At 42.2% G+C, this 24,971-nt stretch overlaps 1 protein-coding gene across 4 annotated transcripts in view; it reads left to right on the top strand.

Moving 5' to 3' along the window:
• LOC124160407 (E3 ubiquitin-protein ligase RNF13-like) overlaps nucleotides 1-24,971 on the top strand; it is a 219,007-nt gene that overhangs the window by 162,128 nt on the left and 31,908 nt on the right. For all 4 annotated transcript variants that reach the window (XM_046536248.1, XM_046536246.1, XM_046536245.1 and 1 more), the window contains one exon: nucleotides 15,837-15,945. In XM_046536248.1, coding sequence (XP_046392204.1) covers nucleotides 15,837-15,945 — 109 coding nt within the window. The remainder of the gene's footprint in view (nucleotides 1-15,836; nucleotides 15,946-24,971) is intronic.

Genomic DNA, 24,971 nt, shown 5'->3' with positions numbered 1-24,971 from the left:
CCCCCCCGGAATTACTCCTTCCTCAGAGCCCGGCTTGAAACCTTTCTGGCTCCCTTGTCACCCGTCTGGGATATCGCATGGTCGGCTCAATAACCGCTTCAGCTGGTGGCTCCTCTCTCGCTGCCGGAGTCGCTTGGCCCTCCTGTGTTGGTGGAATGGAGAAAAACTTCCATCCACCCCCTCCGCGGACGACCGGTTTTTCCCTCGCTGTCTCGGCCTCTCTTGGCCCATCTTTTGTCTCTTCAACTCCGTCCGTATTCTCACATTCCTTTTCCGTGTCTCCTCCCGGTCTTTCCTCCCACCTTTTGAGTCGGTTGAAGTGTACCACTAGGCGGCGGCGAGGATTATCCACCTTCTTCACTCGGTACGTGACCTCGGACAATTTCCGTATGATTTGGAAAGGACCCGTCCAGGGGCGATGGAATTTGCGACACTTCCCTCTTGCCGTAGCGGGATCGTGGAGCCATACCCTTTCCCCTTCCTCAAAGGGTGCACCGTGACAACGGCGGTCGTATTGTTCTTTTTGCCGGAGGTGGGCCGACCCAAGCCTCTGCCGTGCGAGATCATGGGCTTTCTCGAGGCTCTCTCGCAAGCGTCTCACAAAGTCGCCTTCTTTCGCCACCCCCCTCTGCACGTCAGGGATCCCCCACTCTAACTCAATGGGAAGGCGCACTTCTCTGCCAAACATAAGAAAATAAGGTGTAAATCCTGTGCTGCTGTGTTTGGCCGACCGATAGGCTAGCATGACGGAATCCAAATGCTCATCCCATTCGGATTCCATATCCGTCCACTGGCTCAACATAGCTAATAATGTTCTATTGAACCGCTCGACTTGGCCGTCCGACTGTGGGTGGTAGGGTGATGTTCTTGTTTTTACCGCCCCAATCACTTTACACATCTCTTGGAAGAGGCGGGATTCGAATTGGCGTCCTTGATCAGTATGGATTTCCCGTGGCACTCCCCACCTGCACACGAAGCCCTTAACATGATGCGCCACTGTTTCCGCCTCTTGGTTATGCATGGCATACGCTTCGGTCCACTTGGTGAACTCATCAGCGACCACCAATATATATTTATTTCCCAACTTTGTTTGAGGAAGTGGTCCTAAAATGTCCATGGAAATCCTTTCCATCGGTCCTCCCGTCGGGCAATGACCCAGTGGTGCTCGTTGCTGGTGAGGCGGGGATTTCCGACGCGAACAATCTTCACACGTGCGGCACCAAATTTCCACGTCTTTTGTGTATCCGGGCCAATAGTAGCGCTCTCTCACTTTACCTAGAGTTTTCTCATACCCTAAATGGCCTCCGACGGGCGAATCGTGCAAAGCCCGAAGAATTTCGTCCCTAGCCTCAGCAGGCACAATTATCTGGAGACGGAAGGCGTCCCTTCCTTCTTCTTCCCACCTTCGAAAGAGAGCCCCATCCTTAAACACTAGTCTATCCCATTGTGTCCACAAAGCCTTCGCCCTCGGGCAGTCACCCCTCCTCTCTCCCTCGGACGGCCGAATTCCTGCTTCGAGTGCTTCCATTACCCTTCTCAGCACGGGGTCTTTGCTTTGTCTGTCTCTCACGCCTTCACTGGGGGCCTCTAAGACGGCGTCGATTTCCGCTGAAATCAGCTCCCCCTCTCCCCGAGCGCACTGTTTACAAACAGACCGGGATAAACCGTCGGCATTTCCATGTTTGTTTCCCGGCCGATGCACCACTAAAAAGTCATACTCCGACAATTGCTCAAGCCAGCGAGCAACTTGTCCTTCCGGTTCTCGAAACGATCTCAACCACTGTAGGGAATTATGATCGGTGCGCACCACAAACCGTTTGCCTAATAAATATTGGCGAAAATGGCGGGTAGAATTTACTACCGCCAAAAGTTCACGCCTCGTCACACAATATTGTTTTTCGGCACGTGAGAGCGTCCGACTGTAATAGGCCACAACCCTTTCCTCGCCTTCCTGTCTCTGGCTGAGTACGGCCCCGATACCCATCCCGCTAGCGTCACAGTCGAGCGTAAATTCGCAGTCCAACCGCGGGAAGGCCAAAATCGGTGAACACGTTAGCTTTCGCTTAAGAGTCTGAAAGGCGTCTTCACATTCTGCACTCCATTTAAATAAGGCATGCTTCTCGGTCAACCTGTGTAGGGGGCAGGCTATCTGTGAAAAGTCTCTAATAAACCGCCTGTAGTAAGATACAGTTCCTAGGAACGCCCTAAGCTCCACAAGGGATGCTGGAGATCGCCATTCTGTGATCGCGGCAATTTTATTAGGATCCGTCGCGACACCATTTTTGGAGACTATATGGCCTAAAAATTTCACAGATGGTTTCATGATTTGGCACTTCTCAGGCTTAATTTTCAGTCCCGCCTTCCTTAGGCGTATCAACACATCTGTTAGCCTTTCTACGTGCTCCCTAAAATCCCTTCCAAAAATTATGACGTCATCCAAGTACACCAAACAAGACCTCCACTGTGCACCCGCGAGCACTAGGTCCATTAGTCTTTGGAATGTACTGGGTCCGTTGCACAATCCGAAAGGCAGCACTTTAAACTGATATAGACCGTCACCAGTGGTAAAGGCTGTCTTTTCTCGATCAGCTTCCGCGACCTCGCACTGCCAGTATCCTGACGCCATATCTATTGTGGAGAAAGCTGTTGCGCCGGCGAGCGAATCGAGAATGTCGTCCATGCGGGGGAGGGGATAAGCATCTTTGTGAGTCACGGAATTCAGACGCCTATAATCAACACAAAATCGCGTCGATCCGTCTTTCTTTGTCACAAGAACGATCGGTGAACTCCAAGGAGATGATGATTCTTCGATTATATCGTCCCTCATCATTTCCTCTACGATTCGTCGCACTTCTCCGCGTCTGTGGATTGGCAATCTCCTGGGAGGTTGCCGAATCGGGGACACATCCCTAGTCTCTATTGTGTGCTTAAGAATGTTTGTACGCCCTAAGTCGTAGGGTCCTCGAGAGCACACATCTGAAAACTCATTCAACACTGTTTTGAGTTCCTCTATTTCCGCTTCACTAATATCGGCACAGTTTAAGTCAAAGAGGGAAGATGCTGGGGGGAGATGCGCGTTCTCCAGACTAAAAACGGGCTTTTGACATGTTTCCACTTGTTCTCCACAACACTCGTGCAATACGCCCACTTTCGTGTCTTTGTATAGAGTCACTGTCTCTCCCAAGGGATTCAGGAAAAGCATATTCACCGTATCCTTCACGTTATGCAAAATCCGCGCACCGAAAACGCCATAACGCTCTAAAAGTTTTGGGTTTGGCTCGATTATCCCCACTTTTTCTTTGAACCCCGGGTCCGAGCTCACCAAACACTCCACTACCACTTCGTGGTGAGGAGGAAGAACAACGTTCTCCTTCAACGTCACTGCGCAGCCCCACTCGCACTTTCCCTCACTTGAGAGAAAAGGCACCGCTTTTCCGCGGAGAAGAATGCAATTCCGGGAAAAAGCCACGTCACACTGATGTGCTCGCAGAAAATCGGCACCCAGGAGGCATCCCTTCGATAGGCGCGGGGCGATGAGCACATCATGAGAGAACTCTTCCCCTCCGATCTGAAGTATCACTTCACCCTTCCCAAGCACCCGTAATGGCTCCCCATTCGCCGTTATTAGTGTCACATTGTCTGTTATGATTTTCCCCGAATTTTCGGTGCGGCTCCATATTTCTTCCGATATCAGTGACACTGCCGCTCCCGTGTCTATTAGTATCTCGACGGGGATCCCCGAAACGGATCCGCGCACCAGGGGCACTGACTCGGACAAAATTGTCCAAATTTCCTTTACTCCGCGTCCTCCGACGCCCTCGAGCGGTGAAGTAGTGTCTCGGTTTCCTTTTCCGTCTGCGGCCGAGAAGGTTACCGTCTCCTCGGCCTCCCATCGTTTCCCGAGAAGGAAGCCGTGGGCATTCGGCCCTCAGATGGCCCTCCTCGCCGCACATCCAACAGCGCGGCCGATCTCTGCGCCTCACACTGGAATTAGGGCGCCGCCTCTCCGGAGCGGGAGCGGGGTCGTGGTCCTCACCACTCGACATAACCATCCCTCGTAGAAATTGCAACACCTCTCTCATTGTCTCTGAGTTCTGTGTCAACGCGGCCTCCACTCTGTCCTCGCGACCACACCCTCGACTCCCCACACCGATATCCTGTGACCTGACGAGCGTCGCCGGCGCCAACGCATTCACTCCCCTGGTGGATGACTCGGCGAAATGGATTGCCTCCGTCTCGATTGCAACGCCGATTGCTTCCTCGAGGCTAGCAGGTCTCGCCTGCTTCACCCACACCCGAATGTTCCCGTCGAGCCCATCGAGGAAGCGGTCGCGCACTACGGCCTTTCTCGCATCCTCGGGCCAGGAAGGGTATGCGCGCCGAGCAAGGCGCCCGAGGTCCGTGGCAAAGGCGGCGATGTCTTCTCCGGGGTTGCGCGCCCTTTGGACGAATCGCGCCTTCTCCTTCTCGCTCGCTTCCCTTGGGTTGAAGCGCCGCCCCAACGCCTCCCGCGCCTTTTCATAGCTCCCTCTGTTTTCCTCCGGCAGATCACGAAACGCCGAGAGAGCGTTTCCTGTGAGGCAGAGTCTCAGGTAGAGCGTCTTCTGCTCCTCAGGCCATTTATTTATTTCCGCCACTGTCTCAAATTGGAAGACCCAGTCTTCCCACTCCTCCGCACCACTAAACTTCTCCGGCATCACCATACCCGCCATGGCTGCCGTCGCCGAACCGCACGCAAAATCTCAGGATCGAGAACACAATCCTACCGACTGCGCCAATGTAGCGCCGGTTCGCTGGAGAAGGATATTCAAAATAACGTTCGCTCACTTCGAGGTTCAAACCACAACTCCTTTATTCTCTCTCTTTTACAACGGGCCCCAAAAGCCCTTCTCCCGTCGAGGGCTTCACGCCCCCACCTCCTGGGTTTTCCCCAAGAGTCCATGTCCTGAGTAGCGGACAGCGCTCCGCTACACCTAGGAATACTAACGTTACCTAGTCTGTATATATATTCTACTGTTATTTTTGTCTGTCTCCATAAAAGTTTCTTTGGAATTGAAATTAATGCTGATGTACATAATCATAACACCAGAGCGTCCAGGGATTTTAGGGTGGTCACTCATAGCCTCACCCTCTTTAGTAAAAACCCCCTTTATGCAGGGGTGAAATTGTTCAACTGCCTCCCACATAAATTAAGGGAAACAAAACCCTTTTCACTGTTCAAATCCCAACTGTATAAATACCTCCTCAGTAATTCCTTCTATTCTGTGGATGAATTTATTTCGTTGAAGTGGAATACTTGACTGGTACTTGTATATTTATTTATGACCTATGTATATTTTATTTTCCTCTATTTTGACTTGCTCTATACATGTAACTGCATGTCCTGGAGCGAATAAATAAATAAATAAAGTACTACTATTCCTGTTATTATCTAAAATATTGTTTGAAACCTTTAATGAATATCGTAATTACTCGCCAAAATCCTGCGTTTCCTGGGACATAGGCAACCTAGCAAAAAAATAATGCATTGATCGTTTTTCCGCATTCATTTTATAATTGTATCGTTATTAAGAAAAAAAATTTTCCCCTAGTGGAGTTCCAAAAAAGGAGGGTAGTCTTAGAATCGTGTTCGTCTTAGATTTGTGCTAATACGGTTAATGAAATTGTTTTTTGATTTATTATGTTCTATAAACAATTTTCATAAAATATTTTCCGTTAAATAAGGAAGAATCAATTTATTATATTCTATAAACAATTTAAATAAAACATTTTCCGTTAAATAAGAAAGATTGGGGTGGGGGAAATTCGGTTACTGTGCAGTAATAACAACGTGCACAAAAAACAATCTCTCGGCGAGGAATTAAAAAAGGACCTCGGGTGTCCGGACGGAAGAAGGTCCGAATGGTATTCGGCGTCCAGGCAAGAGCGTGGTTGGGCTGGTCCTTTAGTCGGCCCTGAATTTTTCAAACGTTAGATCACGTCATAACAGATATCACTTTTCATTGCGGCGTTAACATTCACGGCGTTTACCGCATGCGTTAATTTTCTGTTGATATACGGCCAGTGATTTTCTTATTGTTGGCTTATTAACGGACCGTGAATTTAGCGAAATTGAGACCGTGAAAACCTGAAAAAAGCCGTGAATTTCATTATTTAGGTAGAGTGGGAACCCTGAATTGAACTTGTAATTTGTCAACTAAAAAGTGTACCACACGAATATGTATCTGAATTGCTCTTTCATTTGATGTATCAAAGATAATTATAAATCAAAATATATACTATAAATTCTCAACTACACCCATGCCTTGTACAGTAGGGCGGATCGCAAAAATCGATTTTTTTCAAATCCATCTGGCCCAATGAAAAAAAGTTGTGGGACCGATCAAAAATAAGACCTGAAAAATTTGAGACCTGTACGTGAACCCCTGACCCTCGCTCAAATGCAATTTAGGGGGGGAGGGTCAAAATTCGAAAAATATAATATTTAATGGTCATTCCCTATAGATTTTGCCGAGTTACTGCCCTTTTAGGGCAAACATTTCGTGCATTTTGACGTATCTGCCACCGTTTAGCCACAAAATGCCTAATTTGAGTCCGCGAAGAAAATATTCCAACGCCCACGCAGCGTCGCGAATACCAGAGCCGCAGGCCGATCCCTTCCCCTCCACGCTCGCTTCTCCCCCTCCCACGCCTCTAATGCAGCAAAATTCATCCCGCGCATGCTGCTAGGAGGTAGTTTATCTTTGATAATATAAATCAGAAGATGGTAGAAGGTAAAAAACGATGCGTAGTGAGACGACTTGTCCCTTATTTGGCGCCTCGTCGGCGTTAAACAAATCGATGTTACCATCTTTTAGAGAATTGATGAAATATTTTTAGATCTGCGCACGCAGGAAAGGAGACTACGGTCTATGAAGATGCCTCTCGAGTGGCTATGAAGGTTTGGGAACTTAGGTTATGCACTTATATTCCGGTATTGTCCGACAGCTGTGACTAAATGGATTAATAAGGGTGAAGGCCACCGTCGTACCCTCCCCGCTACCCTCTCGAACGCCCCAGATGCACCAAAATTCACACCAAGTGCGTCTTTCTTCGTTAGTCTTACTAATATTTGATGTATCAGCATCGTCCAGTGAGGAACAATCACGAAGGAATTACTCAATTACCTCCTTTCCAGTCTGTATTTCATATGTTAGTGTCATTCCTCGTCTTTTGCTGCTGCCAACAAAGTTTTGGTAAATTCTTACGCGAATCTCTCGTCCGTATATATAATTAAAGAAATATTGAAATTCAAATTTGAGCTTTCATCAACAGATTTTTAAACACCACAGCGCTAAGCTCAGATATAGCCGAAGGAACCGGAGTCTCTCTCCAATATATCATCAGCGGTTAGTCCTTTACGTCGATATTAGAATCCAGCATTTAAAAAAATCTCGGATTGGTCGCCAAACGCATCCTTGCAGGAAACGCAAATTGGGTCCCTAGATTACCCTCCCAACGTTTATGTCGCAAATCCAAGTCAACATAGTGCAATTAGCAAATAGACCACTTTAAGGGGTGAAACACGATTTGATGCTTTCCCGGCGAATGATATGGGTAAACTCTTTTCGGGGTTCAACAAAATTTATCCCTTAAGATGAGCCCCCAGTCGGAGCTTGAAATGTTGGCCATTATGGAAAAATTAACCCGGTGGGAATCCCGAGAAGAGTCTACCCACACTGCAAGGGATGTTGGAATTATGCTTTTAGCAAAGGGATGAAGCCTTCTTTTTGGGCGGTATTCGCTTGGTACCATCACAATCAAATCCTTTTTAATTCTGTGTATCTAATTTTTACTCGGAAAGGAATCGATAACCGCAGATTTTATAACTTTTTCTAATCCTCCGATGGGGAGGTAAACCTCCAAAAGTAGGACCCTGTTTCTTCAACTAACACCACACATTCCCCTCTAAACTTGTATTGATAAGTCCTCTTCCCTTTTTTCATCAGACAAGAGTATAGTCTTTCATTCAAATAAAATAAGGCCCTTTGATGACACCTCTCTTTTCTTGTTCACAGTAATTAGCATCTTTTTCTGTCTACGTAAGTAATTCTGGTACACTAGCTTTGATGTATCTTACGAAGTTATGACTTTTGCGTCAGCTAAAGTTGCGGGAACGATCATTGCTGTTGTTTCGTTCTTGCATATACCTCTATCACAGTTGGCAGACGCATTTTCCCCGAAGAAGTTCAAATTTGAGGTTATAGTCCTTAATGTTTAGTTCATGGGGAAAGTAGAGATACATATCGGCTTATTTCTCGCCAGTTTAATTTTCTTCAAATGAATTGATGAAGAAAATTTTTGATACTATTTTCCCGTACAAGAATTGACGATGATGACTCAACGCTGTCCTAGAATTCCCTTTTTTCCTCAGTTGTCGAGTTTATTTAGGGTTCAATCCAGCAGCCATCATCTTTCTTTTCGTCAGATTGTCTCTCAAAATACTTCTTCATTGGGGGAACTTTATGCTCCTCCATGCACTTACACGCAAAAATATCGCATATATAGCAGGTAATTGAGTAATTCCTTCGTGATTGTTCCTCACTGGACGATGCTGATACATCAAATATTAGTAAGACTAACGAAGAAAGACGCACTTGGTGTGAATTTTGGTGCATCTGGGGCGTTCGAGAGGGTAGCGGGGAGGGTACGACGGTGGCCTTCACCCTTATTAATCCATTTAGTCACAGCTGTCGGACAATACCGGAATATAAGTGCATAACCTAAGTTCCCAAACCTTCATAGCCACTCGAGAGGCGTCTTCATAGACCGTAGTCTCCTTTCCTGCGTGCGCAGATCTAAAAATATTTCATCAATTCTCTAAAAGATGGTAACATCGATTTGTTTAACGCCGACGAGGCGCCAAATAAGGGACAAGTCGTCTCACTACGCATCGTTTTTTACCTTCTACCATCTTCTGATTTATATTATCAAAGATAAACTACCTCCTAGCAGCATGCGCGGGATGAATTTTGCTGCATTAGAGGCGTGGGAGGGGGAGAAGCGAGCGTGGAGGGGAAGGGATCGGCCTGCGGCTCTGGTATTCGCGACGCTGCGTGGGCGTTGGAATATTTTCTTCGCGGACTCAAATTAGGCATTTTGTGGCTAAACGGTGGCAGATACGTCAAAATGCACGAAATGTTTGCCCTAAAAGGGCAGTAACTCGGCAAAATCTATAGGGAATGACCATTAAATATTATATTTTTCGAATTTTGACCCTCCCCATCTAAATTGCATTTGAGCGAGGGTCAGGGGTTCACGTACAGGTCTCAAATTTTTCAGGCCTTATTTTTGATCGGTCCCACAACTTTTTTTCATTGGGCCAGATGGATTTGAAAAAATCGATTTTTGCGATCCGCCCTATTGTACAGTGCAAGGGATGCGTTCCTTGGGGCCTACGCGATATACGAATTTGCGTTATACGAGAGCATTTTAACATTTGGAAGATAGGGATGCGTTACTGGTAGCATAGGTATTGGGTATTAAATTTCCTATTAAAATATATATTCATTTTAATTGCCTTAAAAATCCTTATTCATATAAACTCTTAAAGTTTAAAATATATTTAAAGATAGTAGGCACACATTTAAAGACTTTTATTCACGTTAAAAAAATTCATACGTGCTTTTGAAATTCCCTCCTGCCGTGTAGGTGGGATAACATCTGCTATATCAGGGGTTCGTAATGCATTGCCGGCAGTGGACGATTTTTCAAACAAGTCTAATACAATTAGTATGTCACCCAGGTCCTTTTTTCGCTCATCGAAATGACAGGCAAATGATACTTTGAATGCCATTTCATAACTAGCGGAGTTTATTAATGATAAATTATTTAATTTGTAGTTCTCCGAGGCACTAGCAGCTATGTGAAACAGTCTTTAAATGCCTTGAAACCTGACCCAGGATTTCCTTCCCTGAAAATGAATGAACGAGATTGTATTCTTATCCAAAACAATATCATTTCGTCAACACTAAAACCTAGTTGAGGGGGAAAGGAGCCACTTTCAATCATAGTTTGGAGTTCATCAGAAAATGTTGTGGTGACTCTGCTATCAACACTTGCAAATTCGCCTGATGTCACCACACTGAAAATATCTGCTTGCCATTTAAAATGCTGGAACCAACCAGAGCTTTCACTAAATGTCTCGGAGCCATTACCATCCTCGTCTTTTTGTACAGATTCACAACGGTCTTTCCGTATGTGTTGACCGCTTGGTTGAAGTTGGTGCGGCTGAGGTCACTGATGGCTTAGCTTTGTCTTTATTCCGAATAATGCATCATGAGTTTAAATCTCCGCACACTATCGCTTTGACGCTCTCCATTTTCAAAGCAATTGACCTCTTTCAATTTCTCTTCTAGGTTTATGGTTTTTCTTGATGACTTCTTGATTTTTCTACCCGCATTCCTATTATTTGCCGATGTTCTCTTAGTTTTTACTCCGTATGGCTCTATTGAAATCACCTTCTACTGCTGCACTGTATTCCTGAGATGCAGAGGGCCTACGACTGCTGGGATGGAATGAAGCAATTGTGTTTGAGACTCTATAGCAGACCCTTTTGTGCGTTGATGCTATTCATACGCAACTCGGCCACCGCTCCATTTCTCCCCTGTGAATACCGATGACCTTGAAGGCTTTAGCGTAGACCCTCTACCTGGAAGTCAATCGCCTGATAAACTATGACGGCAAAAATTACATCTGAAACCGTATTGCTTGAAAAAAACTCAATTCCATTAGCTCCAGGCTTAATTAATGATCTAAATTATTTATTGTCATTCTGTTAAGGAGACCAGATAAATAACTTTGGTGGCCAGCTATCTGCACCCAATGACGGGTAATGCTTTTGGCCATTGCACAGCAATGAATTTCGATTAATCTATATACAGTAAAACCCCTCTTTTACACTTTTGAGGGGGACAAGGAAAGTAAGTGTAAATCGCGAGAAATTGTAAAATCGAGGTTAGGCACAGTTTAAAGAAAAATAACCCCTTTAAATATAGTTAAATGTTCTAATTTTCATATGAATTATGCTCTAAATAGATAGTAAGTTTAAAACCTTTAATTAGGGTAACAAAAAATTCTTTATTAGTATGTACTGAACTCTCAGTGAGGTAGATCACACAAAACATCAGTATTCTGAAAGAGATCCTTTTACACAGATAATTGCTGATAAATAAGTAAAACGGATAAACATATTCCATTAACTCCATAAAATTAAACAAAATCTTCCAAAGTAAAAATATTTTAATCTTTGGACAAACTGAAAAAAATATTTGACTTAAAATCCAATTAGCATTTAATTAAAAACAATGTGTATCAACCTTAACTCTCAAAAAGTCTTCCCAAAATTTAAAGCAAATACAGTAAACTCTCGATTATACGAAGTCAGTGGGACCAGAAAATTGGCACTTCGTAAAATCGAGTTTTGTAATTTCAAACCTTTTTCATAAGTCACGAAAAAATGTTCGCTTTTGTTTCCTCCGCCCTTTTTTGTCTTTAGTGGCCTTGTTTAAATGTTTTCAATGGTTATTCACGGTAGAATTCTTAGAAAAGGCTTTTTGTTATCAACTTATGCTGTTAAATAATTATACCACCATAAAATTCCTATTTCTTGTACATACTTCAATATTAATGATCGCTTAAGAAATTCCCAACCAGTTTAGAAAACGTAATCAAATAATGAATTTCAAAGTTTATTATAAGAATTTAATGATATAAATTTGTGGTTAGGAGCAAATAGCAACTATTAGGTACGCGTAAAATGGATATTTGTTTCCAACACCCACGGAATTTTAGCGGCAGCCGGCCTAACCACCATTTATGTTGCCCTCTATCGCTCAGTGACGAGAAAAAAAGAAATACGATGGCCTTAACCCGTTTCCAAAATAACCTTCGTTAGTTAATATTTCGAGTTACTCCGTGTTTTCAGCTGAATGTACTATCTTTTCAATTAGTTATTTTCATTGAGATTCAGTTAGGATTATAAATTATGTAGGATATGATTATCTTCTGGCGAATGTTTGAAGTAAATTCTGTTTGAGTTCTCCGTCCGGCTGCTGTGCTCCATCATCTTTGCAGACGTTGCTATGAAAGACTTAATTCTTCATCAGGACCATATTCTTCCTACCGGGTGTGAGGTTCTATGTTCATGTAGTATGTCTCTCTTCTTTTGTGCCGACAGGAGCAAGGTTCTAACCGGAAAACGACAGGAGCAACATCTTCCATTATCGGAGAAATAAAGAGAGGAACGTTATTACTCACATTGATTGTTTTCCTACAAGAGGCATTTCATCATTTCTCAACATGTGTGAAGTATTGGTTCACTTGCGTGAATTCCCAAAAATGACATGCAAAAACCTGTACCTTCACCTCATTTAGTTTTCGTGTTCCTTTCTCCGCCGTATTGAAAGTTATGCAAAGGATCATTGACATAGAGAAAAGATTTTCTTAGTTTTAGCACTAAAAAATAGTCGCGCCATTATCGTAAATAAATATAGTGTGGAAAGAGCAAAGTAAATAATTTCAATGGAAAAGTCAGCAGAGAAGAAGAAAGAGAATTATAAGCACGACACCATTTCCCCGATAGTGGAAGATACTTCTTCAGCCTCTCTCCCGTTAAAAACTTACCCCCGTTGCCGGTAAAGGTGAACCATGCCCTTCTCCACAGTCGGAGAACGTTCTCAGTGGGTGGGGTGAATAAGAGTGGGATGGGGATTGCTTGAGGAAAGAAGCGGTCAGCATAAGGAGTGGTGAAGGGGGCAGGAGAAAGAAGGGTGGGGAAATGGCCTTCAGCTCTGCCTCAGTCTACGTTTGGGGGCCGTATTTGTTTACGATGCACACAAGCTCTGTCACCTTAGGGAGGGAGTGAATGGGAAATGCTGGGGTAGGACGGGTTTGGGATGCGTAAGGTGGGTGTCAGAAGGCCGTAGGAGGGAGTAAAGAAAGAGTTTCGAAAGAAAGATCTCTCGGCATGGGAGAGCAGGGAGGCACGCGAGAAGAAAGTTCATGGTTAGAGTTAGAAGTGCGTCTTCATTACGAGTAGCCTGAAAAATAAGTTGGTGGTAAATAGAGCCCAATACTTAAGATATTTAATTTGTTTATTCAGGAAGGCTAATATATACACGAAATTATATTACCCAAATCTGTTATTTTTTTTGCTTTTTGCCCTTCTCCATAGCCACTTCCACCATGGTTTCTAACTTGCATAAATGGGAATTAAATTGGGGATCTAAATCGTTAGGCAGATCAAAATATCTTAATGTTTGGAGGGCTGCATATACTTCTTTTTTATTTGGTGAAATTACCGTATAAGCGTGTGTAAGAGGCGCACACGTGTAAGAGGCGCACCCCTATTTTGAGCATCGGAGCTATGAAGAATAAAATTATGCGGCATTTTTTTAATACTATCGCACTGTGTTGCAGACGTACGCCTGGAATTTCGACAGTTATCGAAATTTCCTCTTTCAATGCTAATTGAAAGAAGAATTTTTGATAACTGCGGCGGTAATAGCGGCATAAGAGGGAGTAAAAAGTGTTCCGACCGTCTCTTCGCATGCGCCGTTGCTCTACGATGCTTGTCCTACTCACGAACAATTTTTTTTTAAATGCTCTCGCAGGAGTATTGCAATAGAATTGCAGCCGTGGAAAATTTTAAGGCAAAACACGACAGGCACCTAGCATGAACCTTCCCAAGAGCTTGGACAACAATCGGGGCAATCTCAGCTCCGTAGGATAATAACCACGTCGTAGATTTAACGGAACCACACTCGGCCCTCCATCAGCCAATGCCTCGGCCGTTTTTTTTTCCTTTCCGAGACCCCACAGGAAAATAGGAAAACATCAAGTTACAGGGGAAAAATGGAAACGTGTTTCATCCCTACCCCGTCTCACCAACAAGACGAGACGGACTGGAAACTTTGGGCAACGCAAACTGCTGTGCCTTCGCCCCTTCGCTTTGAAGGCAACGACGTCACATGCAAGATAGGACGTGTTCTTCCTGTGCTCCTTCGCTCATAGCCTCGTAGCTTGAAATACGGAGGGGAGGGAGCGTGCTCCTTCCCCTCCGTAATTTGTTGCTTGCTTCGAAGACGGTCGGATCGCGCTCCTTCCCCTGGACCTCTCCTTCCGCACTTTTCACTTATTTAAGCATTTCTGATTTCTTCCATCCACAATTTAGTCCAACAATGAACACACTCGTTCCAATTTTTTAAAGCGCAGGTTTTGACACCAATGTTATTTTCAGTTGCAATAATCCTCGTATTAGCGTCTGAAGATGATTTTTGGAAAATCAGGTCCGCAGCGTAATGGAAATTACTCGGCAAGACAGATATTGACTATTAACCAGGTATGTCCTTCAAAAATACGCATTTCTCTACGTTTGATAACCGATTACTATTTGCAGTATAAATGCCGAGGGATGCCCACTCATGGCAGTAAATTTAGCACACCCTCCGGAGCGAAAAACCCTGCGCGATCTTCCATGTTCACCTCTGGGGTACCGACGTGACGGCGCGATGCTTACAAGAAAAGCAAACAGGAGCATTTTAAAAATTGGTCACTAAGGGAGAAACTCCCCTTCCTGCATCTTGTTTTTGACTTGTCTTCATCTGAAAACCAAGGCCCACTCAGCTCCCCGTAGACTTGCGACCGGTGAAGGGGAGGGGGGAAGATAAGAAGTTTGTGTAAGAGGCGCACCCTCATTTTTGGCTGCAATTTCTGGGAAAAAAGGTGCGCCTCTTACACGCCCTTATACGGTACTTCCTCACTTTCATCTTCGTCGTCACTGCTATTATGACTAGTCCCGGCCGCTGCTTCTTCCGACGTAGGTACCGGCATAGCATTGTCACAAGCCTGGAGATCATCGTCTAGGGCAATGTAATCGTTTGATGCTGCGCGCTGTGCTCTTCTTGCTGTTTCCAAGAATTTTTCAAAATCATCTTTTAAGCCTCTAATTTCCTCTGCGATTTTATCCACTGCAGCTTCCTGAAGGTATAACGTAACGAATCAACCATAGCTGTGATATTATAGCAGTAGAATTACTAGTAGGCTAGTTGTATCAATTACCAACCTCGAGAACATCCTCATGATGCGCTATCAAAGGGAATCCGTCCGATTTCCAGCAATTTGCGATTGTAGTGGAGGAAATCAAGTACGTCTTTGAACCGTGTTTCTGCGATGAAAAATAACAATTTTATTAACTTGGCCATTTTAGCAAAGTTAACAAAATCGTTATTTCTCATCGCAGAAACATGGTTCAGAGACGTACTTGATTGCCTGATTGGCAGGAGTGCGATGCAAACAATAATTTTTTGATGATGGCATTGATTGATAGGTTTTCAATATGCAGTCGGAGCAGAAGAATTAGAGCTGTTGGACATCATAGTAAAAAGAATAGAAATAATTTGCACAAATAAAATGACCAAGCAAACAAAGATAATGGAATATTCCCAGAAGAAGGCTAATTAAAAGAACATATTGTAATGGTGCTTCTTTTTTCATCACTGAATTCATTCCAGAATGTTTAATTTAAATTCGGTGATATAAAATTACAGTAAACTCTCCATTATACGAAGCAGGATTTTACGAAGTTTTCGATTAATAAGAAGTGATATTGCGGTCCCGGCGAAAAGCCTATGCTAAATACATGGCGCATCTTACACTAGACTGAGAGTACACTTACATGGACAGATAACTTGGCTGCGTAGTTGACTGAAAATTATTAAATCTCATTCAAAAATGATAATGAATATCATGTTTTTTCTGCTATGGCACTCAATGTTTTCTCTTTCTTTCTCTTCCAGGTTTTATATATTTATCAATGACAATTTACCATTCAATATAAACACTCATCTACTGTTGCCATTTGCAATCGTGGTGGGAATATGCTTCATGGTGATGATGATAATTATGGTGAGTGCTATTTCCCTTTGATTTGTTAATGGCATGTTTTATTATTTATTTGTGCTATTGGTCAAGTGTAGTTCACGTGGGGTGCCTTGTAAGTTGAAAATCAGGAATTAGTAGCAGCATATTAGATTTTTGATCGATGAACATGCCATCTGATGTGCAGGACTTCAGAGTACCGACACATTGACAATTACGAAGATGTGGGTTTGGAGGAGAATGGATAAGTTCAGTTGGCAGATATGAAGAGGAAGAGTCACATGAGCCAGCCCAGATTAGACTTCCCTCTTCAGCTCACTATTAGGTCTACTCCCTTTCAATTGCTTACTTAAATTTCTTCCTTCGAATGTGGATTTTAACATCCTATCCCCGCTCAGTACTCCCTCCATCCAAACCTTCTGTCTCCCCGTTACACATCCGAAAGTTTCCTCTCCTCGCCCTCCGTGTCTAGCACGTGATTGTTCCTCTTCATATCTGCCAACAGAACTTATCCATTCTCCTCCAAACCCACATCTTCGTAATTGTCAATGTGTCGGTACTCTGAAGTCCTGCACATCAGATGGCATGTTCATCAATCAAAAATCTAACATGCTGTTACTAATTCCTGATTTTCAACTTAAGTTAAGCTGCCATTATTATGCAAAGCTGTGATATATGCTTGGGGATTTAGGTAAGGCAGATTTGGTGTTGGAGATACCAGCTAAATTACTTCTTTTAGTGGTTATGTCTTTGAACCTGTGTGAGTGACGTGAGTACAAAGTTGTCTGTCTCTGCAGTTCTTTGACTGTGACTGTATGTTTCATTACTCCACAGGTCCTTAGATGTATGCTGCTGTACACGTTCCCTTCTAAGCCTCAATTTAGTGGTGTGAGTCTGTTGTGTCTTTCATTGTGCTCTATACTGTGTGTACTCAACTTGGGCTTATATTTGTGTTTTTTTTATATAATCAGCAGACTTCCAATTATCTGCCTGTGGTTTATCCGTGATGCGGATTATCTCTGCATCAAATCTCATTCCTTCGCCATTTTCCGTGATCTTTATAAAAAAAAATAAAATCAGACACAAAAGAACCAGGACCATTGAATTATATGTAATGTAAGACTACACCGGCCATATTATTTACACCAGAATTCCATTCATAAACCAGAGTTATTTTGAAGAAAAATTTCTCGGGTTTCCCACCGGGTGTGGTACTGGGTTACTTCTCAATTTTTTAATTTAGTTAATTAGGGAGAATTAATACAGTACCAAACCCAGTGGGAATCCCGAGAAATTTTTCTTCGATCTATACGCCGGGAAAACCTATAATTTTACAGAGTTATTTTATTTACTTGCTGGAATGTTTGGAAGTTTACTTAGAAGCCTGCTCTGGCAAAGCAGACGACAATCAGTGGCAGGAAAAACCATTGATTAATTTTAGAAGATTCTTCAATGGTTAACTAATCGTAAATTACGAAAAATGTTATCTACTATGTTTAATGTACAATCATCAATGTACAAGGCACATTCATAAAGTAATGGCATTTGCATATATTTAAATATTGGAGCTTAAGAACACAGTTTTACTCCTGCAGCACCACTTGCTGATTCATTGAGAGGCTATAGGAGCATATTTTTTTGTTTTAGAAGGCGTTTGCTTGTCCGTGCATGCAAACAACAATGTCCGCAACTATTGTTGATCCCGCCAGCTGTGAAGTGCGTTATGTCACGCGATTCTTGTATGGAAAAGGATTGTCAGCTGCTGAAATTCATCGGGAGTTATGCCCAGTTTATGGGCCTACTGAGTGAAGGAAAGGTTAGACAATGGTGCCGTGAAACCAACTTGAAACAGTGGCACGGTGGACAGTGTTTCGGAACCAAAGAGGAGCTCGGGAAGGGGATCATCAATTGGTTCAACTCTCACGCAGCGAGCTTCCACAGTAGACTCATTAATACAAACAATGTTATTATGAAGTTCTCGTTATTACGCAGCAAATCATTGGTCCCGATGGAAAGGCCTATCCAGGCTATAGTAATAGAAACGTTATTACGAAATTTTCATTTTTACGAAACTTTCATTTTTACGAAATTATGAACCTCAGTCCCGGTCATTACGAAGTTCCACGCATAAACAACGGCATTTAGGTTGATATTCACTGCGCTAAGTTTTAATAATCGTGGCACATTCAAGTTCTCCTCGTGTACTGTGACCAAGGGCGTCAATTATGGTTTTTTATTCAGTGCACAAGCAATATCATATAATAAGCTTCATTCCTGTGAAGTCATGGTAACCCACTGATAACCACTTGTAAATTGGATGTACAGTAGGTCCTCTTCCTACGCACATTCGATTACGAACTTTCAGAGATACCAGCATTCAATAATTTCAAATTTTGAATTTGGCGCCTTTCGATTTGGCCGATGCTACACCGTGTGGCATAGAGAAACTCTCACTGTGGGCACAATCTGAACAAAGTATCTTTGAATCGGGTGTGAATTTAAGAGCTGTTCATAGTTTCACCCGTTCTTCCTTACTGCGAGGAGCGATTTTTTTTTTGCTCTGGCTGCATTGCACGCCCAGCTAGATCAGTTCGTAATATCGTTAGTTTGAGCACAATTGTGATGCAGTGTTGCATTTTGTGGGATATCCGTGCTTGTCAATGCCTTTCTTACAGTCTGGCCGGTGAGAGTCGCCCGATGACGGCACAATAGGAGGGGTGGATAACCCTATGCCAGCACATTTTACAGCCAATCGCTGTCCTCCAAACGCACCCTCGCCTCGTCTCACAACGTTGTCAACTGGATTAGGTGCACCGAAATAGCCTGATCCACCAAAACAAACCCTATCTTCGAATCACCAAAACAAGTGCTTCTTCCTCTGGGTCCTTCACGCTCATCGTCCCTTCCGGCTCCTTTCTTCGCAGAACCTTTTGTAGGCATTTCCCTTTCTTACCTGGCAACCTTGCCCCTTACCCTGACTGAGTCCATTTTGCTTGTCATCGGACAACTCACGGCGGCCGTACTCTAGGTTTATCAACTTAGGAACAAGGTCTTGGAACGCATCCAGTTTGTATATTGGACTTACTGTATTCGGGAAGATATCAAACTTCGATTGCGTTGGTCCGCATTCTTCTGTTGAGAAACTGAAACAAATTTTCCTGTTTTTATATATTTTGGTGTAATTTAATCGCGTTTATTAAATACTGTTTTCTTCCTACTTTTCCTAAAAGAAAAGTTCATATGAACTTCGTTATTACAAACCTCTGGTTTTTCAGTCCCGCGCACTTCGTAAGAACGAGAGTCTAATGTATACAGAGCTGTTGAAGAAGCTGGTGCAGTGGTATGAATAATGTTTAGAAGTGAACGGCGATTGTGTAGAGAAGTGAAGTAGATTTATAGTTAATTAAAAGTGCCAATAAAATTTGTTTCAAATGAGTATATTATTTCCTGTGACCAAACGGCCCTTACTTTTTGAATGTGTCTCGTATATTTCTTATCGCAAAGGTGCAACTATTGCCGTAGCATCACATGTGGTTGAATGCGGCCCAAAGGAACTGGAGATTTCGTCACACTCGGGCATGTTTACGCCATGATTAGTCAAATTAAAACTGGAGTGGAAGGGCAGTGGGGGAAGTGGAAGTTGAGATAGCGTGAGTCATAGCCAGGCACTCGCCTGCATAGACAATTTGCCATAAGTCGTGGTTTCTTATAGGTAGTGATGGGTCGGTTCGATTCCTCGATTCTTCGATTCCTCGATTCTCGACCAAGAACCGGAATCGTAAACAAGTACTTGCCAAGGTGAAAAATCGATTCCGATTCCAGTAGTACTTCAAACAACAAAATATATGGCCGCGTTTCCAACAGTCATTTGAATTTTCGCGCCATGTAATCATAATGACAAAATACATATCTTCTAGGGATGTGCGAGTACTCGAAAATTCAAGTCGATCGAGTAGTTGGTACTCGACTCGAGCGTTTCGAGTAGCATTACGAATGTCGAGTCGAGTAATTAAGGTTACAGAGCTTTCGAGTCTAGTAGGTCCAGCAATCTGCCGACAGGAAGCGCTATCATGAAACTTATGCAAATTTTTAAAGCCGATAAGTCATTCTAATGCCATGACCTGGTAGTTTCAGCTTGCCGAATACACTATAGTTGTCGAAGTGGGCGCCGAATACCTTTACGCCAGCCGCGGCGGCCGATCGTCTTCCTACCCGGCGCACACTGGTCCGAAATCGGAAAAAGCTGGAATAAAGTCCAAAATGACCTTTTTGGAGATAGAGGCTTGAAAAGTAGCGTAAATAATCATAAATCATTACCAGATATAGATTTATATGCCATTTTACATAATTACGAACCTTTAGTGAGATACAACGGCCCAAACATGACCAATTTTTCAATGCCACGCGAGATATCGTTTTTCCTAAAAAAAATCTTTGAATTTATCCAAGTGGTTTTGTGTTAGTATGAGTTTTATGGAATAAAAAACGAAACATTCCTTTGATCTGGTGCTTTGCCTGTACATTCAATGACTTTTGAAGATTTTGGCTCTCATCTGTCTGGTTTTACGACGTAAAATGGCCGACCCGTTTTTCACGTGAAATTTGACATAAATTAGACATTATCTTTCGTTTACGGAAAATATAACTCGGAAAATTTGAACCACAATATAAATTAGAGATTTCTAAAGAGTACTAATTAGAAATCTTGGAAAAAAAAGTCTGCGACGGAGGAAATAAGAGCGATTTTTCAATCGCACGTCAAAGCTCAGCTACACGCCGCGGAACTCTTAAGGCTCGGTAACTGAGGCCGATTTTTTAAGTTTTTTAAAACATTAGTCTTGAAAATCGTAATTTAATGCATGGATAATCGTCTTCATTGGCTTAAAACACTAAAGTGAGGATGTTAAAAAGGATTATGTATAGATCGACTTGAACAATTAGCGCATTTCACAAGTGAAAATACTAAAGATTGGATATTTTTCGGTACTATCCCACGCATAAGAAATATGCCCCGGGTATTGAAGTAAAGTGAAGAGATTATTTCAGCATGCTTAAGAGAGAGAAATGAACTGTTTCCGTGAAAGGCAACAACCGATACCCTTTTTCCCTATCCAACTTCGCCGAGGTGAGTCGCACGGAATGGGAAGTTTTCACACCACAAGGCTCTTTTAGCCTTTTTTATTACTGCGTCCGTCCGATGTGATATTAATTTGTAGCGTATAGTTTTTTCTTGAACTTAAAAAAAGCAAGAGATTTTAAGGTTGATTAAATGACGTGAGAAGTATAGAATTTTTTTAGATCTACAAAACTAAAGTTTAGTTCTTTAGTTCGTTCGCTTCGTCCACTTGAATTCCAAGAAGATTCAAGATCCAAAAAAATCGTTGATATACCTAATTTTTAATAAAAATTCCAGTCTCCATAATCTTGCAATTTTGGCAGGAAAGTACTTGCCCAATCACACAAGCGTGTAGCAAGAGGCAATTTTCTGCAGGCAGTAATACTGAAATGTGGAGACGTCAAAACCTGCTGGCTGATTGTGAGTATGTAGAATAATGAGGAACTTGCATGGGTCGTAGATTGCTCTAAACACTATTTTGAATAAGTCAAATGGATACATTAGCTTGCAAAAATACCTTCAGTTTTTCCATTCAACATCAAATGAAATAAAAAAATTGCATTTAAAATCGAGAAAAATTTCTCTGAGCCGACCACTGCGCGAAGACACCCGAGCGTTGCCGAGGCCAGGCGTGACGTCATAGGTGCCTAAACAACCGTAGGGAGTTGGGGAATACGCTGAGCGCATGGTGTAAAATTTGTTTTGAGGGAGTATTTAGCCGCTCATCGTTACTTTATTTTGTTCTGTTATTCTTGGGCAAATTTTCCTATTGCTATTGTGCCTAGATTATTACTTGGGATATTAATAATGCGGCATCGGGATGATGAAGTACAAGCGTTTCACTTCGTGTGCTTTGGTTATCAGAAAAATGGATGATAACGTTGCCACTCGTTCGAATAGTACACCTGAAATTCATCTACGTGTACATAATACCCCGCAAGCCGCATAAAAGGCGTGTGGCATGGGGTGTTAGGACACCAGCCTTTTTTTAGGACACCAAAAATTGATGCCACGACCCTCATGGAATTTGTTAAGACAAATTATTGCTATACGTCGGCGGCAAATCGAGTTGTAAAAGAAACTTGTAATACTGGAGGATAACGATCGTAAGCTGTGCTGATGACATAAGAGTAAGCTGTGCTGTTGAATTTGGCAACGCCGGATTAACGGAGAAGGTAGTCCTATCCGTCCTACGGTACGAATTCACAGCAAAACAGTCTGCACACAATCCACATGTGAGATCGCGAATCGGTTCCGCTGCCAACACACACACAAGCTACAACCTATTTCATTAATATTGGTAAATCCATAAACAATATACTAGCATATACCATAAAAATATAGTGGGAAATAGGCAAATACTCTTATCAAAAACAGGATGTCACTATCACATTCTTATATTCATCACGTACAACTTACAATAACAGAACTCGTTATGATGAATACAACTATTTATTCACTGATTTAAACCCTTAAATTAGCCCACACAAGTGACACAGGTGACATTTCTCACTACTATTTGTTGAAATAATGGAATAACAAACTTCACCCACAGTTTTTATTTCAATAGCGTGATCGTTAAATGTCATATCTACGGTGAACAACGGAGATTAGCACGCCACTGACAATTTTTACACTACTGTTAGACATTTATCGATAGCGTAATAGCACTTTTTACAATTCAATCACGATGGAACACTGATAACTCTTGGCCGATATTTTTCAACCTTGTCAAACTTTGTGCATTACAACCACTGGCACTGTGATTATTAGTAGTAGCTTAACGGGAGATGTCACGTTGAAAATAACACTATTTTGGCACAAAAATGTTCGTAGATGTCTCGAATCAGCGAGCAAAAGTTGCATTGACTGGAATTCTCCCCATAATACAAGCACAGACAGTCCTAAACGACGAATTCTCCGGTACCTACGAATAAACGGATGAAGTTATTGTATATAAAAGCTAAGCGGACATTAGTAAATATCAAAATCGTTCTAATTACATACTTAAATGAATGATATGCCGTGGATAACATAAACTTACAATTAACGTATCCCCCTTCCAATGGCCGTGGCTCAGACTCCTACAACGATGTTATTTAGGTATTATCAAATTTTTGGTTTAACTGCTCCAGTTTTATATTTTATGCCCTTACTATAATGCAAATGCAAAAGGGAATATTATAAATAATGCAAAATACGAGGGCTTCCAAGCCTCTATCGTCGGATATTTATCTTTAAATATAAAATAATCAACACGTCTAACAAACGAAGCTCTCACAAGTCACAACTAGTTGTAGTACTGCTGGCAACTATTACAAACAATCACAACAATAGCTTCGCGTGATGTTCAGGCACCTTTGACGTCATCGAGGCTTCGTCGGCAGTGGCTTGGGGGGTGAGGGAGTTTTTCCCACGCTTTAAAATTCGTTATATTTATCATTAAATATCTCGCGAAGGAAAACTCAGATTTACATGCGGTTTTCTTTGTTGTATTTAGAAAATAATTTTCTGTCCGCCTATGAAATAAAAAAAATTCATGCAAGTTCCCCATTGGTTTTTCTGCTTGAGAATTTGAAAGGGCCAAATATTACATGATTCATATATGTAGTATGTAATCTTTATTACAGCTATGAAAATTTCTGTACTCAGGGCTCTCCCTTGTAGTTTGGATACATATATATGGTCGACATATTATGAGTGCCAATATTCTAAAGTAATACCTATCATGTAACAACACCACTTTTCAGGTATTTTCTGTTTTGAAATTTAGCTATTATATTTTAATTACATAGTGATGATATGAAAGATGCTTTTGTCAACTGACTCTTTTATAGAGTGATATTTTTAAAGTGGTTTTCTTGTTGCCTGGAATTAAGTCATATTTTTATTGGAGCCTCTGGCATCAGAATCGATGGAATCGGTATTGGTAGAATCGGAATTGAAATGTCAGAATCGAAATCGGGATCAGAATCGATAAAATTTTGGAATCGACCCATCACTACTTATAGGTATTATATATGAAGGTGTTGCTGCTTATTTTTGGGTTTTACATGGACAGAGTAATTTTCTTTTGACAAGAGCTGAAAGAAAGCTGAGGTGAAAGAAAGAGAGGATGAGGAATTGAGATTAGCAATAAAATTGTTGAGGGGATCATTACCATGTGGCCACGGGAGGAATATGTCGTCAATAAATCTGAGCCAAAGGAGGGGTTTCAACAAATGCTGCGGAAGGAAAATTTGTTCAAAATGGCGTAGGTAGAGGTTTGCAAAGGGGGGACTGAATCTACTACACAATGAGCAACCTATGCTTTGTGAATAGTGTTTATTGTTAAAAGAGAATGAATTGTTCATTACGCTGATATTAGCTTGGCCTAAGAGGAAGCTGGTGCTGGGGGTATGAGGAGTTGGGCGTTGGGAAGGGAAGAGGCAGAGGGAGGAAAGACCTTCAGAATGAGGGATGGACTGTTGGACTCCCATTCCTCCTATGATTCCCAAAAATTTTGCACACATTGAGTATTATGGTTTTGTTTCTGGTGTAAACCAATTTAGGCCCTAAACTTTATCGAGTGAGGGAAAGCTTATGGAAAATTTGAAATGACTATAAGAAAGAATTTATTTTGTAACTAAATTTAGAAAGAGATGTCAAACAACAATGGTCGTCAAGGGGACAGTTAGTTAAAAACGCTAAAATTTAAGCATTTTTATGAATGCCTTTTTTTTTTAATTTGTCGTAAATCATGTGGAAAACGAAGTTCGAATTCAGGAATAAGAATGTGTATTTATTTTTCTTTCCAATGTTATATGTTTCAACTATATGTGACCTTTATAACTAATTTAAATATGCAAAAGAAGAAAGTTTTGCAGGCATCAATAACGAACTTAACATATATTTCTTGTGGAAAAGATTCAGGGCCCATTTCAGGGCCTCATGGGCC

Source organism: Ischnura elegans, chromosome 6 (assembly GCF_921293095.1).
Source record: "Ischnura elegans chromosome 6, ioIscEleg1.1, whole genome shotgun sequence".
NCBI classification, from domain to species: domain Eukaryota; kingdom Metazoa; phylum Arthropoda; class Insecta; order Odonata; family Coenagrionidae; genus Ischnura; species Ischnura elegans.
The sequence above is the reverse complement of the archived record's forward strand: the minus strand, read 5'-3'. Positions and strand labels throughout refer to the sequence as shown.